At 35.4% G+C, this 14,560-nt stretch overlaps 1 protein-coding gene across 11 annotated transcripts in view; it reads left to right on the top strand.

The window, feature by feature from the left end:
- The window catches only part of RNF111 (ring finger protein 111), a 126,206-nt gene that overhangs the window by 75,822 nt on the left and 35,824 nt on the right, over positions 1-14,560 (top strand). For all 11 annotated transcript variants that reach the window (XM_046008343.1, XM_046008345.1, XM_046008346.1 and 8 more), the window contains one exon: positions 13,011-13,137. In XM_046008343.1, the coding sequence (XP_045864299.1) occupies positions 13,011-13,137 (127 nt within the window). The remainder of the gene's footprint in view (positions 1-13,010; positions 13,138-14,560) is intronic.

The raw sequence follows: 14,560 nt of genomic DNA on the forward strand, positions 1-14,560 counted from the left end.
CCAAAACCAGTAACTCTGATCTTTAGTCTTAGCCATGATAAGTTCAGGGTTTTTTTCTTTAAAGATTATTTATTTATTTATTTGACAGAGATCATAAGTAGGCAGAGAGGTAAGTTGAGAGAGAGGGGGAAGCCGGCTCCCTGCTGAGCAGAGAGCCCAATGCGGGGGCTCCATCCCAGGACTCCGAGATCTTGACCTGAGCCAAAGGCAGAGGCTTAACCCACTGAGCCACCCAGGTGCCCTGATAAGTTCATTTTTTTAAACCCACCCAAATATTTATTTTTTAAAGAGTTCACTGAGATCACCTAGCACTGGCAGGAGGTTATAGGAACCATTCTCTGAGGTCTCTTAAGAAAGGGAGGTGAGAGTAGGAGTTGTCTTGCTTAGTTGCTACATTTCACATTTTCCTCAGGTGGTTAGACTGTGAAGACTTGTTTGGGGAAGAGGGAGCAGCAGAGCCCAGTTTCTGCTTGAAATTAATGAGGTAGAATGGTTGGTGATGTGAAGCAAAAGTTGAAAGTAGCTGTTTTTGTAGGAGGCGTGAGAATAGAGGTGAGATAGGTTAATGTCAGTGTCTGTTTCTAGGAAGAAAGGAGTTTATATACTCTCAAGTATTCAAGATAAATGCAAATTCTACATTTTAAAATCTTACTGAATACTCTGTCTTTCTTAGAAGAATTGCATTATTTCAGAAACGTAATATTTTCAGACATTTAAGAGTAATGTTTGTCTCTGGAAACACAAATCCAAATGTTGAAAAATTCTTTGGATTTTTTTCTGGTTTTTCTTATTTCTTTTTTTCCTGTCTTTCTAAAAAGATTTTCTTTATTTCTGAGAGAGTGTGAGAGTACACAAGCAGGGGGAGGGGCAGAGGGAGAAGCCGACTTCCCATTGAGCTGGAAGCCCGACTCAGGGTTTGATCCCATGATCCTAGGGATCATGTCCTGAGCTGAAGGCTGACACTTAATTGACTGAGCCACCCAGGCACCCCTCTTTTCTGGTGTTACACCAGTGTTTTGTTTTAAACTAACTTGTTTATTTTTTTAAATAATGGTTTAAGAATAACAGTCATATAGTGTGCAGTTTTGAAAGTACCAGGAATGGGGGTGCCTGGATGGCTCAGTGGGTTAAGCCTCTGCCTTCAGCTCGGGTCATGATCTCAGGGTCCTGGGATCAAGCCCTGCATCAGGCTCTCTGCTCAGCAGGGAGCCTGCTTCCCCCACCCCCCACCTGCCTCTCTGCCTACTTGTGCTCTCTTTGTCTCTCTGTCAAATAAATAAATAAAATCTTAAAAATAAATAATAAAAGAACCAGGAATGTTTAAAATAAAAAATAAAAGTTTACCACTTCTTCTTAGGTCCCAGTTTTACTACCCAGAAGTAGTTTGCAGTTTCTTCTCTCCTTCAGAAAATGTGGAACATATATAAGGGTAAATAAATAATGTGGGTTTTTAAAATATTAGTGTGTATAGTTATATTCTCATTTTACTTATTTTCTTTAAAAAATTTTATTTATTTATTTGACAGGGATAGAGAGACAGTGAGAGAAGGAACCCAAACAGGGAGAGTGGGAGAGGGGGAAGCAGGCTTCCTGCTGAGCAGGGAGCCTGTTGTAGGGCTCCATCCCAGGATCCTGGGATCATGACCTGACCCGAAGGCAGACGCTTAATGACTGAGCCACCCAGGGGCCCCTCTATCCTCATTTTAAAAAAATGGTGCATAGTATTTCCTTTGTATGGTTGTTCCATAATTTATTTAGCCAGTTTTGTTGATTAGTATTTGCTGCATTGAACAGCCTTGTATACACAGTTTTGCACACATAGGCAGGCATATCTTAAGGAATAATTTCTAAAAGCGTGTAAGAAGTTACATGCATTTAAAAATTGCTAGCTCTTGTTACCAGAATACCCTCCAGGAAGTTTTCATCAAGTTCCTTTACCACCCAACAGCAGATGATGTTGTGATGATAATAAAAATACCTAGCACTTTTTGGGTATTTACTCCATGCTCGTAATGTTCTGAGTGTTTATATGTATTCTCAGTTCATTCTCCCAACACTCTTATGAGGTATATTCTGTTACCATCACCCTCATACTACAGATGAGACATTTGGAAAACTTTCTTAGAATGATTTACATTCAAAAAGTTAAACTGAAATATTTTGGGACATTGCTCTATTATCAAGAAATTTCAGCTCTCAAAAATTGACTTTCTTAGATTCTTAAAGGTAGGTTTTCCTTCTAGATATATTTTTAGTGCTGGCTTTCTGACTCCCAATTCCAGTATGTTTTAGTGTGTGTTGGGAATTTGGAGAGGGTTTAAATATCTCAAATTTTAATTAGATTTATCTGGTATACCTTAATAATACAATTTATATGGATGGGTATTCGTTACTCTGGAGCTGCTAAGACAACTTTTTCACACGCTGCCCATCAACACTTACTGGCAATTGCTGCAGTGAACTGATGGAAAGAATGTTTGACATGTTAAGTATTTTGTTATAATAATAACAAAATAAGTTATAATAGTTGTATGTAAGTAACTGGTTATACCGATCACCTAAGAATGAATTAAGTCAGTACTTTACATTGTATAGCAAACATTAGTTCATTTGTTGTAATCAGTGGATTTCTGGGAAATCCCTATTTGCCTCATTCTTACTAATTGTGTTTTAAATTTATCATGGCTCTATTTAAGCGTGGAAAGACAAAATGATATGTGACTTGGGTTGTTCGTTGCCAGTTAGGTTGAGAATTTATACATCCAGTTTTGTTCCTGATATTATTTGCCAAGAACCTGAGATATTTTAAAACAGCTTAATAGAAACTAAGTTTGAGAGTAGATGTTAATTTTAGTGACATATTTCTGTGGTCTATTCAGTGTACCTTATCTGAACTGCTGCTTAAATTTTTATTTTATATAGTCCTTATATTAACACTGGGAAATCCTCATTTCCCAGTTGTTACTGTTTTTTAATTCAGTGACTATGTATTTTTATTTACAGCTTATAAGAATATATCAGGTATATATTTATAATTTCCAAGTGCAGTCCATATTGTATTGACTTGTTTTAAAAGTTTAAAAGTTTAAAAACTTTAAAAGATAACATTTAAGATAAACTTTAAGACAAACTGTGGAATTGTAAAGTCCTAATATTAAGAATTATATTTGTGAATATTTCTTTTCCTCCTTTTCCAAAAATAGCACTGTAGAGGTTTTTGTTGTTGTTGTTATTTTTATGTGGAAATATTTTTTATGGAAATGATCATACATAGGAATGGACATATACCTACATAATCTAGCTTCAGTTTTCAACATCCTACCATTCTTACTTTATTTCTCACCCCTCACTTTTTTTCTGGAGAATTTCAGAACAATTTCTAGATATCATAACATTAATTTGTTTTGTATACTTCATATTTCCTGCAGACTGGTAGTTAGATCTAAAAACTTGATTTAAATTTAGTTTAGCAACACTTCTTGGTGCTGCTGTGTACTTTCCGTTGCATCACTTGTTAAAGTTGTTGAGAGAGTTCAGATGGTGTCATTCTGATCCTTCCACCCTAAAGTTCCCCATCAGCATTTCATGTAGTATTAACAACAGCTCTGATAATCTTGCCTGGGTCCATTATATCATTAGGCAAAGTGATGACTTTCTAATTCTGTCATTCTGCTTACATTTATTAATGGAAGTTCTATAAAGCATTCTTCCAACTAATTGCTTATTTTGAAATGCAGTCCATATAGGAAAGGCAAAATGAATGCTTGATTCTTTAATTTACCATGTTTCAGAATGAGTCAGTACTATAGCAGTATTTTTCATTTTTAGGTGTCATTATGAACTCAAGGGTTTTTAGTACAGTTGATGTATTACAATCTTTTTATTTTTTGATGCTCAAATAGTTTCTTCTGTGGCTTGTGGGAGCATCTTCAGATTGGGTTTGTGTCCTTTGGATTACCACCCCAGTGGTCTCTGACAAGATGGTCTCTGATAAAAGATGATCCAGAGTCATATTTTCCATTACCTGCCTCAAAGCTGGAAACCAACCATTTTTTCTTTCTTTCTTTTTCTTTTTTTTTTTTTAGGTACTGCTGATTTCCTTTTATTGAGAAGGGATGTTTAGAGGTTATAGACTGGGAATTTAGTGTTCATTGCTCTGCTGAGTTACATTATTGCTTTCAGCTTTTTTAATAGATAAAATTAGGAATATAAAGGTCTTAGAAAGAGATAAACCATTAATTTATAAGACTATTTTCATTGAAAGTTTAGGATTAGGATTTTTTTTAAAGGTCTTTTATTCATTTATTTTTAAAAATAATTTTAATTAATTTATTTGACAGAGAAAAGACAGTGAGAGAGGGAACACAAGTAGGGGGAGTGGGAGAGGGAGAAGCAGGCTTCCCACTGAGCAGGGAGCCGGAAGTGAGGCTCCACCCCAGGACTCTGGGATCATTACCTCAGCGGAAGTCAGGCAGACGCTTAACTACTGAGCCACCCAGGCGCCCCTATGATTAGGGGTTGTTTTTTTTTTTTGTAGGATTATGTTTTTATGTAAACTTGTGTTTTATATTTGGATCTCTTTACTCTTACATTGAAAATCTTGATTAATAATATGAACAATTGCTTTTTTGCTTTATCCTATACATACTATAAATACACATAAATGAACATTCATAAATGAATATAAATGAAAATATTTATAATTATTACTAATAGTAATGCTAATAAGTATTAGAGTTTTTGAGGTTATGCCACCAATTAATTAATTTTATTTTATTTTTTTTTAAGATTTTATTTATTTATTTGACAGAGATCACAAGTAGGCAGAGAGGCAGGCAGAGAGAGAGAGGAAGGGAAGCAGGCTCCCTGCTGAGCAGAGATCCCGACGAGGGGATCAATCCCAGAACGCTGGGATCACGACCTGAGCTGAAGGCAGAGGCTTTAACTCACTGAGCCACCCAGGTGCCCCCAATTAATTAATTTTAAAGATTTTATTTGAGAGAGGGAGTATAAGCAGGGGTGTGGCAGAGGGAGAGGGAGAAGCAGGCTCCCAACATGGAGCTTAATCCCACGACCCTGGGATCATGACTTGAGCTGAAGGTAGATGCTTAACAGACTAAGCCACCCAGGCACCCTGTATTTTCATGGCTTTTAAATTTTGGCTTGTTACTCCATCTTTTTTCTGTTCAAAAATATAAACAAATAGGGCACCTGGGTGGCTCAGTGGGTTAAGCCTCTGCCTCCGGCTCAGGTCATGATCTCAGGATCCTGGGATCGAGCCCCACATCGGGCTCTCTTCTCAGCAGGAAGCCTGCTTCCCCCTTTCTCTGCCTACCCCTCTGCCTACTTGTGATCTCTCTCTCTCTGTCAGATAAATAAATAAAATCTTAAAAAATATATATAAACAAATACGCATATTATTCTCTCCTCTTAAAATGTGTCTCTTGATTTTTCACCTAACAATATTTAGAATTGTTAGGGTATAGAGATTATAGAGGAATAAAAGTATGTGTGTGTGTATGATATATATGATACAAAGGACACACACACACACACACTATCATTCCCTTATTCATTGCTTTTCATTCCTCTTTATTTTTTTTTTTTACTTCTTTTTAGTACTCCATTGTACAGTTACACCAAAGGTTGTTCAATCTGTTGATGAATAGTTTGCAGCCTTTTGCTGTTAAAAGCAGCACTGCAATGAATAGCTTTTTGTATATATTACTTCATATTTTTTGCCATCGTATCTTTGGAATAGAATTCCAGGAGAGGATTGTTGGGCCGAAGTTAAATGAATTTATTATTTTTTAAACATGGCCAGATTTCCCTCTGGGGATCATAACCATTTTGGGTGCCCACCAGCAATACTTGAGTGTTTTCTTAAAGCCTTTCAACAGAATTTATTGTCAGATTTTAGGTTTCTTGGTCCATCTGATAGGTAAGAAATAGTATGTCAGCATTTTAAAAATTTTTAATAAGTAATATCTTTCATATGTTTGTTTTTGTATTTTTCAAAAGATTTTATTTAGAGGCACCTGGGCAGCTCAGTTGGTTAAGTGTCTGCCTTGGGCTTAGGTCATGATCTCAGATCCTGGGATCAAGCCACTTCCTAACCCTCACCCCCCACTCATGCTCTCTCTCTTGCTCTGTGCTCTTTTAAAAAAGATTTTATTTATCAGAGAGAGAAAGAAAGAGTAAGGAGATAGAGTGGCAGAGGGAGAGGGAGAGAGAGTATCAGTATCCTAAGCAGACTCTGTGCTGAACATGGAGTCTAGCTCAGGGGGCTGTATTCTAGCACCCTGAAATCATGGCCTGAGCTGAAATCAAGAGTCGGACACTTAACCAGCTGAGCCACCCAGGCATCCTTTTTCATATGTTTAAAGGTCATTTATGATCAGTCTCTTCATATCTTTTGCCTGTTTTGCAGTCAGGTTGTTGGTCTTCATTCTTCTGTCCATTTTCAGATGCTTTATATATATTGGGGACATAAATCCTATATAATAACACATTTCCCCCAAATTTGTCATTAGTCCTTTGACTTTGTTCCACTTTTTTTTTTTTTTAAAGATTTTATTTATTTATCTGACAGAGGAAGAGATCACAAGTAGGCAGAGAGGCAGGCAGAGAGAGAGGGGGAAGCAGGCTCCCTGCTGAGCAGAGAGCCCGACGCGGAACTCAATCCCAGGACCCTGGGATCATGACCCGAGCCGAAGGCAGAGGCTCCAACCCACTGAGCCACCCAGGTGCCATGCCAAATCTTTTTTTTTAGTCATATTTACTGATCTTTATCTTTACTGTTTCTGGGTTTTGAATCATAATTAGGAAAGTTTTTTCCATTTCAAATTTAAGGAGAAATAACCTATTTTTTCTCCAGCCTTTGCATTATTTACTTTTTCTTTTCTTTTCTTCTTTCTTATATTCTATTTAAAGCACACATCTATTTGATATTTATCCTTATGTACAGTATGAAGAATGGATCCATTTTTTTTTTCAATGTGGCTGTCCAGTGTCCCAAAACAAATCATTAAAAGTTTTCTTTCTCCGATTGACTTGAGATACTGTCTTTGTCATATGTTAAATTTCCATAGGCATTTGGACCTATTTGGAGTTTTCACTATGTTCCATGGGTCTGTCTAGGCTTACACTAGAAACACATTTTTTAAATTACAGCAGACTTTTATATTTTCTTGCTTATTCTTCCAAGTGAACTTCTCAGCTTGTTTATCTGAGGATAGTGGTGGTGGGGAGACACATGATAATCTTACTGGGATTGTATTTGTTGCATGAAGTGGGTGAACTGATACTTAATATTTTGGATATTAAATATATTTCTTTTCAAATGAAAAGACATACCACATTGTGAAATGGTATGTCTTTTCATTTGTTGAAGTCTAGTTTTGTATTTGGCAGGGAATGTTCTATAGCTTTTTTTTTTTTTTTCTTAAAGAAAACGGCTTCATTGAGGTGTATAATTTACCTACCATAAAGTTCATCATTTTAAGTATATGATTCAGTGATTTTTAGTAAACTTAAAGTTATACAGCCATTACTACAGTACAGTTCTATAATATTTCCATTAATCCCAAAACATCCCTCTTGCTTTGAAACTAATGCCTATCCGGTTCTAAGTCCCACATAGCCTAATCTGTCGCTCTCTTTAAGGACTTGCCTTTTCTGGACGTTTCATAAAAATACATGTGTGTGATCTTTTGTGTCTGGCTTTTTTCGTTAAGTGTAATGTTTTTGAGTTTCATCCATGTTGTACCAGGTATCAGTAATTAGTGTCCGTTTATTATTTAGTTCTTTTATAGTATTCCATTGTATGGATATACCACATTGATTTTGTTTACCCATTTGTCGGATGATTGACATTGAATTGTTTCCAGTATTTGGTTACTGTGAATATTTAGGTACAAATCTTTGTGGATATATATGCTTTCAATTCTGTTGGATATAGAAGAATCCTAATGAGGAGTCAGAGCTGCTACAACTTGAGTCAGTTTGTTACTGCAAAAGACAGGAGCAGTAGCAAAAGTAGCTGGTAGCAGGAAGATTCTGCTTTTGATAGTTACTAGTACCTGCATATTGGGTACTTACAGCACTTTAATGTAGTTTATGTAAAGCATATGAGCTTTAGAATTGAAATTAGGTTTGAATTCCCAGTGTTGTCTACTATTTGACTATTTGACTTGATTATAGTGTTGGAAATTTCTTACAGATGCTGCCAAGAGAATCTGTGATCTCATATCAGGGAGTAGAAGTGGTTGTTGAGTTCATGAAGAACTCAGTCAGAGAAGCCATTATTTCCGTGACCTGTATTAAAGTACCTACCTTCTTTCCAGGCTGTTACCTTTTGCTTTCCTCATGATTTTTTTCCCCTTTTCCTCCTTACGTTTTAAAAAATACAAGCAACATAAGTAATCTTAAAAGAAACAGTTAAGGGTGCCTGGGTGGCTCAGTGGGTTGAGCCTCTGCCTTGGGCTCAGGTCATGATCTCAGAGTCCCACATTGTGCTCTCTGCTCAGCAGGGAGCCTGCATCCTCCTCTCTCTCTCTGCCTGCCTCTCTGCCTACTTGTGATCTCTGTCTTGTCAAATACATAAATTTTTAAAAAATCCTAAAAAAATAAAAAGAAACAGTTAAAAATCACCTAGGGTCCTCCTATTCTAATGTCCTAGCTATATTCAAGTTACTTATCCTATAATATTTCTAAATATAAGAGACAGTGTGAAAATAAAATTGTTCCAATAAGAAATGGCCTATTTTCCTGATTTTAAGTAGTATTGAGATTTAACTTCATACTTTTAGGAATGTTTCCTTTAAATTTTAAATAATCGTCATTCTAGAAAAAACACTAAGTTATAGATGTCCAAAGCTTGCTGGTTGTGATTATTATTTAGTATTATGTTCAAGTTATGCTTGCAAAATTTTTTTTTAGAAAAAGGATACTTAAGCAGTAGAATAACAGTGTATCAGTTACTTACATAATCTTCACTTACACAGTCCATGTTCCAAAAAATTATGTAAATTGAATTTTAATGCCTTAACAAAGCTAGCTTTGTATCACTTATCACTGGAACTTCAAAATGTTGCATTTATGTTAGATTTTGCTTGTTTATAAGGTATTTATAATGTTTGGTTATTTTTTTACAGGCTTTTAAGGAAATTGCATGTATACAATACATGGAGAGAAATCACTAATAAAGTTTATATTCAGGTGTAGCTTTTCTCCATGTAGAATACTAATGTCCAGTTGGTGGGTTAAAATAAGGGAAGTATTAAAAAAATGTTTTATTTATATGTATACTATTTTTAGTTTTAAATATACAGTTCTTTTTGTACTCCTGCCTTAAGCTGCATCATGTGCATACTTATGAAGGAAGAATTGGAAAAGTAATTTGGGAATTAAATCTAGGATATTATTTTAAATAGACACTCAAGTGCTATTTTTTTCCTCTGCCTATAAGATACATTTAGTCTGTTAAAAATACATTCTACCTCAATATGTCTATGTGTGTAGTCTTTAGAACTTAAAAACTACTTCAGAAATAACTTTCTCCAAATCAGATCATCTTTCATTGACTCTGATTTGCCGGTCCCTGCTCTCTTCTCCTCTTTGAAGAATCAGAATACATCGTAGGTCTTTGTCATGAGTTTGTACCTCTTCCAGATACTGGCCAGCTTTTGAAATAATGCAGGTGTTTGATGATGTACAGGTCTGTTAGAAATGAAAGTCACTGGTTCCAAGGAATGGCACCTTGGATGAAGGAATAGATTGCATAAACTCGACCATGACAAGAAAGTCGAATCATTTGTTGTCATTGTGGTAAGCAAGAGTTCGGTAAAAGTTGGATAAAGATGCATATACAGTATCAGTGTTATACATACATACTAGGAGAAAATAAGAATAAAGGGAACTCATTTAGAATAGCAACAAGGAGAATAAAGTCTCTAAGAATAATCTTAATAGGAGTGTATTTGGCCTCTATGAAGAAAATTTATATAGCTTTATTAGCTTTTATAATCAGACCAAACCTACAGGTTTTCTAGAGATCTTTGTAAAAGATATTGGTAGATGGCAAGATATATTCTTGGATGAAAAAATGTGTTTTATAGAGATGTCAGAACTTCATCAATATTGCTTAATGCCAGTTCAGTCCAAATCTCAAGAATTTTCCTTTTCCCTAGATTTTATAATCCTAAAGAATTAGGAAAACCTGAATCTGCTGTGTGTCAAAATAGAATTTTCCTAGTCTTTTCAACAAATGTTATTGGAACATTAACATAGGCCTAAATGTAAGAGCTAAACTATACAATTCTAGAAGAAACATAGGAGAAATTTTCAGTGACTTTGTATTGGGCAGAGATTTCTTTTATGTCACTGAAAGCATCATGCATAAAAGAAATTGCTAGTTTGGATTTCATCAAAATTAGAGACTCTTGTATTTCAAAAGATGCCATTAAGAAAATGAAAAGTTGGGGGCAACTGGGTGGCTCAGTCATTGGGCATCTGCCTTCAGCTGGGGTCATGATCCCAGAATCCTGGGATCAAGCCCCACATCGGCTGCCTGCTCAGTGCGAAGCCTGCTTCTCCCTCTGCCTCTGCCCCTCTGTCAAATAAATAAAACCTTAAAAAAAAAAAAAAATCTTAAGAGAAAATGAAAAGTTGGGGAGCCTGGGTGGCTCATTCGGTTGAGCATCCATGATGTCAGGGTTGAAGGATTGAGCCCCGTGTCTGGCTCCTTGCTCTGCGGTGAGTTGGCTGGAGATTTTTTTTTCTCTCTCTTTCTGCCTCTCCCCTCCATGTGTTTGGTAGAGGGAGAGAGAAACCCAAGTAGATAATGTTCATAGTGGCTTTATTTGTATTAGTCAAGAGTGAGAAAAATCCAGATGTCCATCAACAGAAGTATGGATAAACAAATTGTGATATAGTCATATAATAAGAATACCACACAGTAATAAAAAAGAATGAGCTATTGATGTACATGAGTGTATATCACAAATGAATATTTCACTGAATGAAAAATCCATACACTTAAAAAAAATCCAGACACAAAAGTGTATATAATGTATGATTCCATATTGATACAGAACTCTTTTTTTTTTTTTTTAAGATTTTATTTATTTATTTGACAGAGAGATCACAAGTAGGCAGAGAGGCAGGCAGGGAAAGAGGGGAGGAAGCAGCTCCCTGCTGAGCAGAGAGCCCAATGCGGGACTCGATCCCAGGACCCTGAGATCATGACCTGAGCCGAAGGCAGAGGCTTAACCCTCTGAGCCACCCAGGTGCCCCTGATACAGAACTCTTGAAAATACAAACCAATTCGTAATGACAAAATGCAGGTCAGTTATAGGAGTGTAGGATTGGGCATGGAGAGACGATAATTGAAACAGAGCACACAGGATCTTTTAAGGGTGTTGGAAATGTTCTAAAATTGGACTGAGATGATGGTTATATTCTATAAATTTACTAAAAGCAGTGAAATATGCACTTAAAATGGGTGAAATTTTTAGCTTTCAGTATTTGTGTGGGAAAATTCTTATTAAGAACATGACTTGTAAAAAAACAAAAACAAAAACCTGACTTGTAAACTCCTTGGCAGACTTGGTAATAGTAATGAACAGAGAGGAATGTTTTTAAAAAGGTTAAAAAAAGGAGACATTCAGTACCAGATTTGTGAAAAATATAGCAGGAGAAGAAATGTAACATGACTTTTATTTTATTTTATTTACCATCTTAGCCATTTTTTTTAAAGTGTACATTTCAGTAGTAGTATATCCACATTGTTGTGAAACAGATCTCCAGAACTTTATCCTTTTGCAGTTTGAAACTCCATCTACTAAATAACTCCCTTTTTCCTCTCCCCTCAGTCCTATTAGCCATCACTCTACTTTCCTTATGAATTTGACTGCTTTACATTCACACATAAGTGGAATCATACAGTATTTTAAATTTTTTTTTGGACTAGGTTATTTTACTTATAGCCTAATGTCCTGAAGATTTGTTCATGTTGTTGTAGCATGTGATAGGAGTTCTTTTCTTTCAGGCTGAATAATACCCCATTGTATGAATATACATTTTGTTTATCTGTTTATCCATTGATGGTCATTTGTGTTGTTTTCACCTCTTGGCTTTGACCATGGGTACACTGTAATGTCTCCTTGAGACAAAATGTGAATTTTAAAGTATGAAAGTTTATACCAGAGAAATTGTTTAAAAAAAATAGAATTACTCTGATATAAGAATCTTTGTCGAGGAGGATAAATAGATGGCATATAACCTAAAACATGTAAGAATATTTAAGGGAGTTATCAAAATTTAATGGGAGGAAAGAAAGGATTTTTCAGTAGATGGTTCGGGAATAACTAGTTAGCCATGAAGAGACAGGGCCAGATTCTATTTATAATCTTACCTAATGCCATAAATAAAAATTAGTTCTAGATGAAGTAAATAATTAATGAAACACATTGAACCAAATACATGTTATCTATTCACCCAATAAGATGCTGTTTCCAAACTTAGAATAATTTAGAAAAGAACAAATACCAAAAAAAGACAGATTTCATATTTTAAAGCCAAAAATTACTTTATCTTTCTTAAAAGAATACCATATCTTGTTTAACAAAAAAACAGAAACTCTTGAGTAAAATATACAGCAAATATAGTATCTTTATTTTAGATACTAAAGGGTTATTATGGGATGTAAGTATATAAGATCTTAATACCTTTAGATATTACAGGATTAATATTTCTGTATGAGATCATACAAATAAATATGGAAACCACTAGAAGTTATAAAGAACAAAAATAAAAGAAGAAGTAAACATGAAGATACAGATCAAGAGAGTGAGTACTGTTTTCACTATGTGTGTTTAGTTCTGTGTTTTAAAAAAAAACTTTCATTTGACAGGTAAGATTTTTACTTTTATAATGAATTTCATAGCCTTCAAAGTAAAAAAATGTTTGTCTTTCAGTTAGTTTAAAATGCTTTTTCTTTCTGTTTCCAGGAAGTATCGATGAAGATGTTGTGGTGATAGAAGCTTCCTCCACTCCCCAGGTCACTGCCAATGAAGAAATTAATGTTACCTCAACCGACAGTGAGGTGGAGATTGTAACAGTTGGGGAAAGCTATCGGTATGATTTTAATTCCTAGTTGTGTATGTGAATTTTTTTTTTTTTTTTAAGATTTTATTTGAGAGAGAGCGAGCAAGCGAGCAAGTGGGGGAAGGGATAGGGAGAAGCAGGCTCTGTACCGAGCACTGAACCCTATGAGGGGCTTGACATTCCCAGGACCCTGAGATCATGACCTGAGCTGCTGAAATGCAGAGTCAGAGGCTTTTTTTAAAGGTTTTATTTACTTATTTGACAGAGAGAGACAGCAAGAGAGGGAGCACAAGCAGGAGGAGTGAGAGAGGGAGAAGCAGGCGTCCTGCTGAGCAGGGAGCCCAATGCAAGGCTGGATCCCAGGATTCCGGGATCTTGACCTAAGCCGAAGGCAGAAGCTTAACGACTAAGCCATCCAGGTGCCCCTATGTCAAGTTTTAAATATAAATATTTAAACATATTTGTGCTGTGGATATTTACATTCTTTTAATTTGTGGGTGGAGACCCCATTTGAGCACATACCAGATTAGTGGTTTTCAAACCAGGTTGCATTAGACTCACCTGGAAAGATTATAAAGTAAAGATAAAATTGATCGTTGGATCATACCCCAGGTGAGCGGAACCAGAATCTTGGGGATCAATATTTTTTTTAAGCACTGCAAGTGTACAATGAGAGTTAAGAATTATTGTTGTAGATAAAGAGTAATTTTACTTAGTGCTCTCCAGATTTTTGTTTAATGATTCAGAGAGTTCGTGAACTTATTTGAAATTTAGATATGAATAAAACATAAATATTGGAGATAGCACTAAAATTGAAAGTGTTGAAAAATATTAAGGAGTATTGATGTTGAAATATTCTTTTTTGTTAAAATCTGCTTGAAGATCTCATTGATACCATTGAAGTTTATGCTATTATAATAGGGCAACCTGGTATGGAGCATATTTTTACAATGTTGTTTTCCTTCACTCAGTGTTTTCATCTGAGCCCTGTACTAAAAAAATGAATGAAAGATTCTCGTTTCTTTTGAAAAATAACTGGAAATAACATTGTCCTTTTGTGTATCACTTTGACCAAAAACTTTAAAAAGGGGGAAGAAAAGAGGAGGCAACCCTAACAGTATTTATCTTGTGCTTTAGATGATTACAGATATGGGTGAGAGAAGCAATGAAGTGCTCCTCTATTCCATTTGGTATACCAAACTAATCTGTGGATGAACCTTAATTTTTGTGTTAGAATGAATTGAGAAATACATTTGCTCATGGTGTTTTAATTTGTGTTACTTACTTTAAAATTTTTTTTACTTTAGAAGCATGTTATAAACCATATCTAAAATGTGCTTTTCCATTTGTACTTTCCCACTGGAGTGCAGCTTTTAATGGCATGGAAGAGAGCACTCTGTAATGTATCTGTTAGTTTTAAGTTTTAAATGATTTTCCTAGTCTCCGAGGAAAA

Source organism: Meles meles, chromosome 6, assembly GCF_922984935.1.
Source record: "Meles meles chromosome 6, mMelMel3.1 paternal haplotype, whole genome shotgun sequence".
In the NCBI taxonomy this organism is placed as follows: domain Eukaryota; kingdom Metazoa; phylum Chordata; class Mammalia; order Carnivora; family Mustelidae; genus Meles; species Meles meles.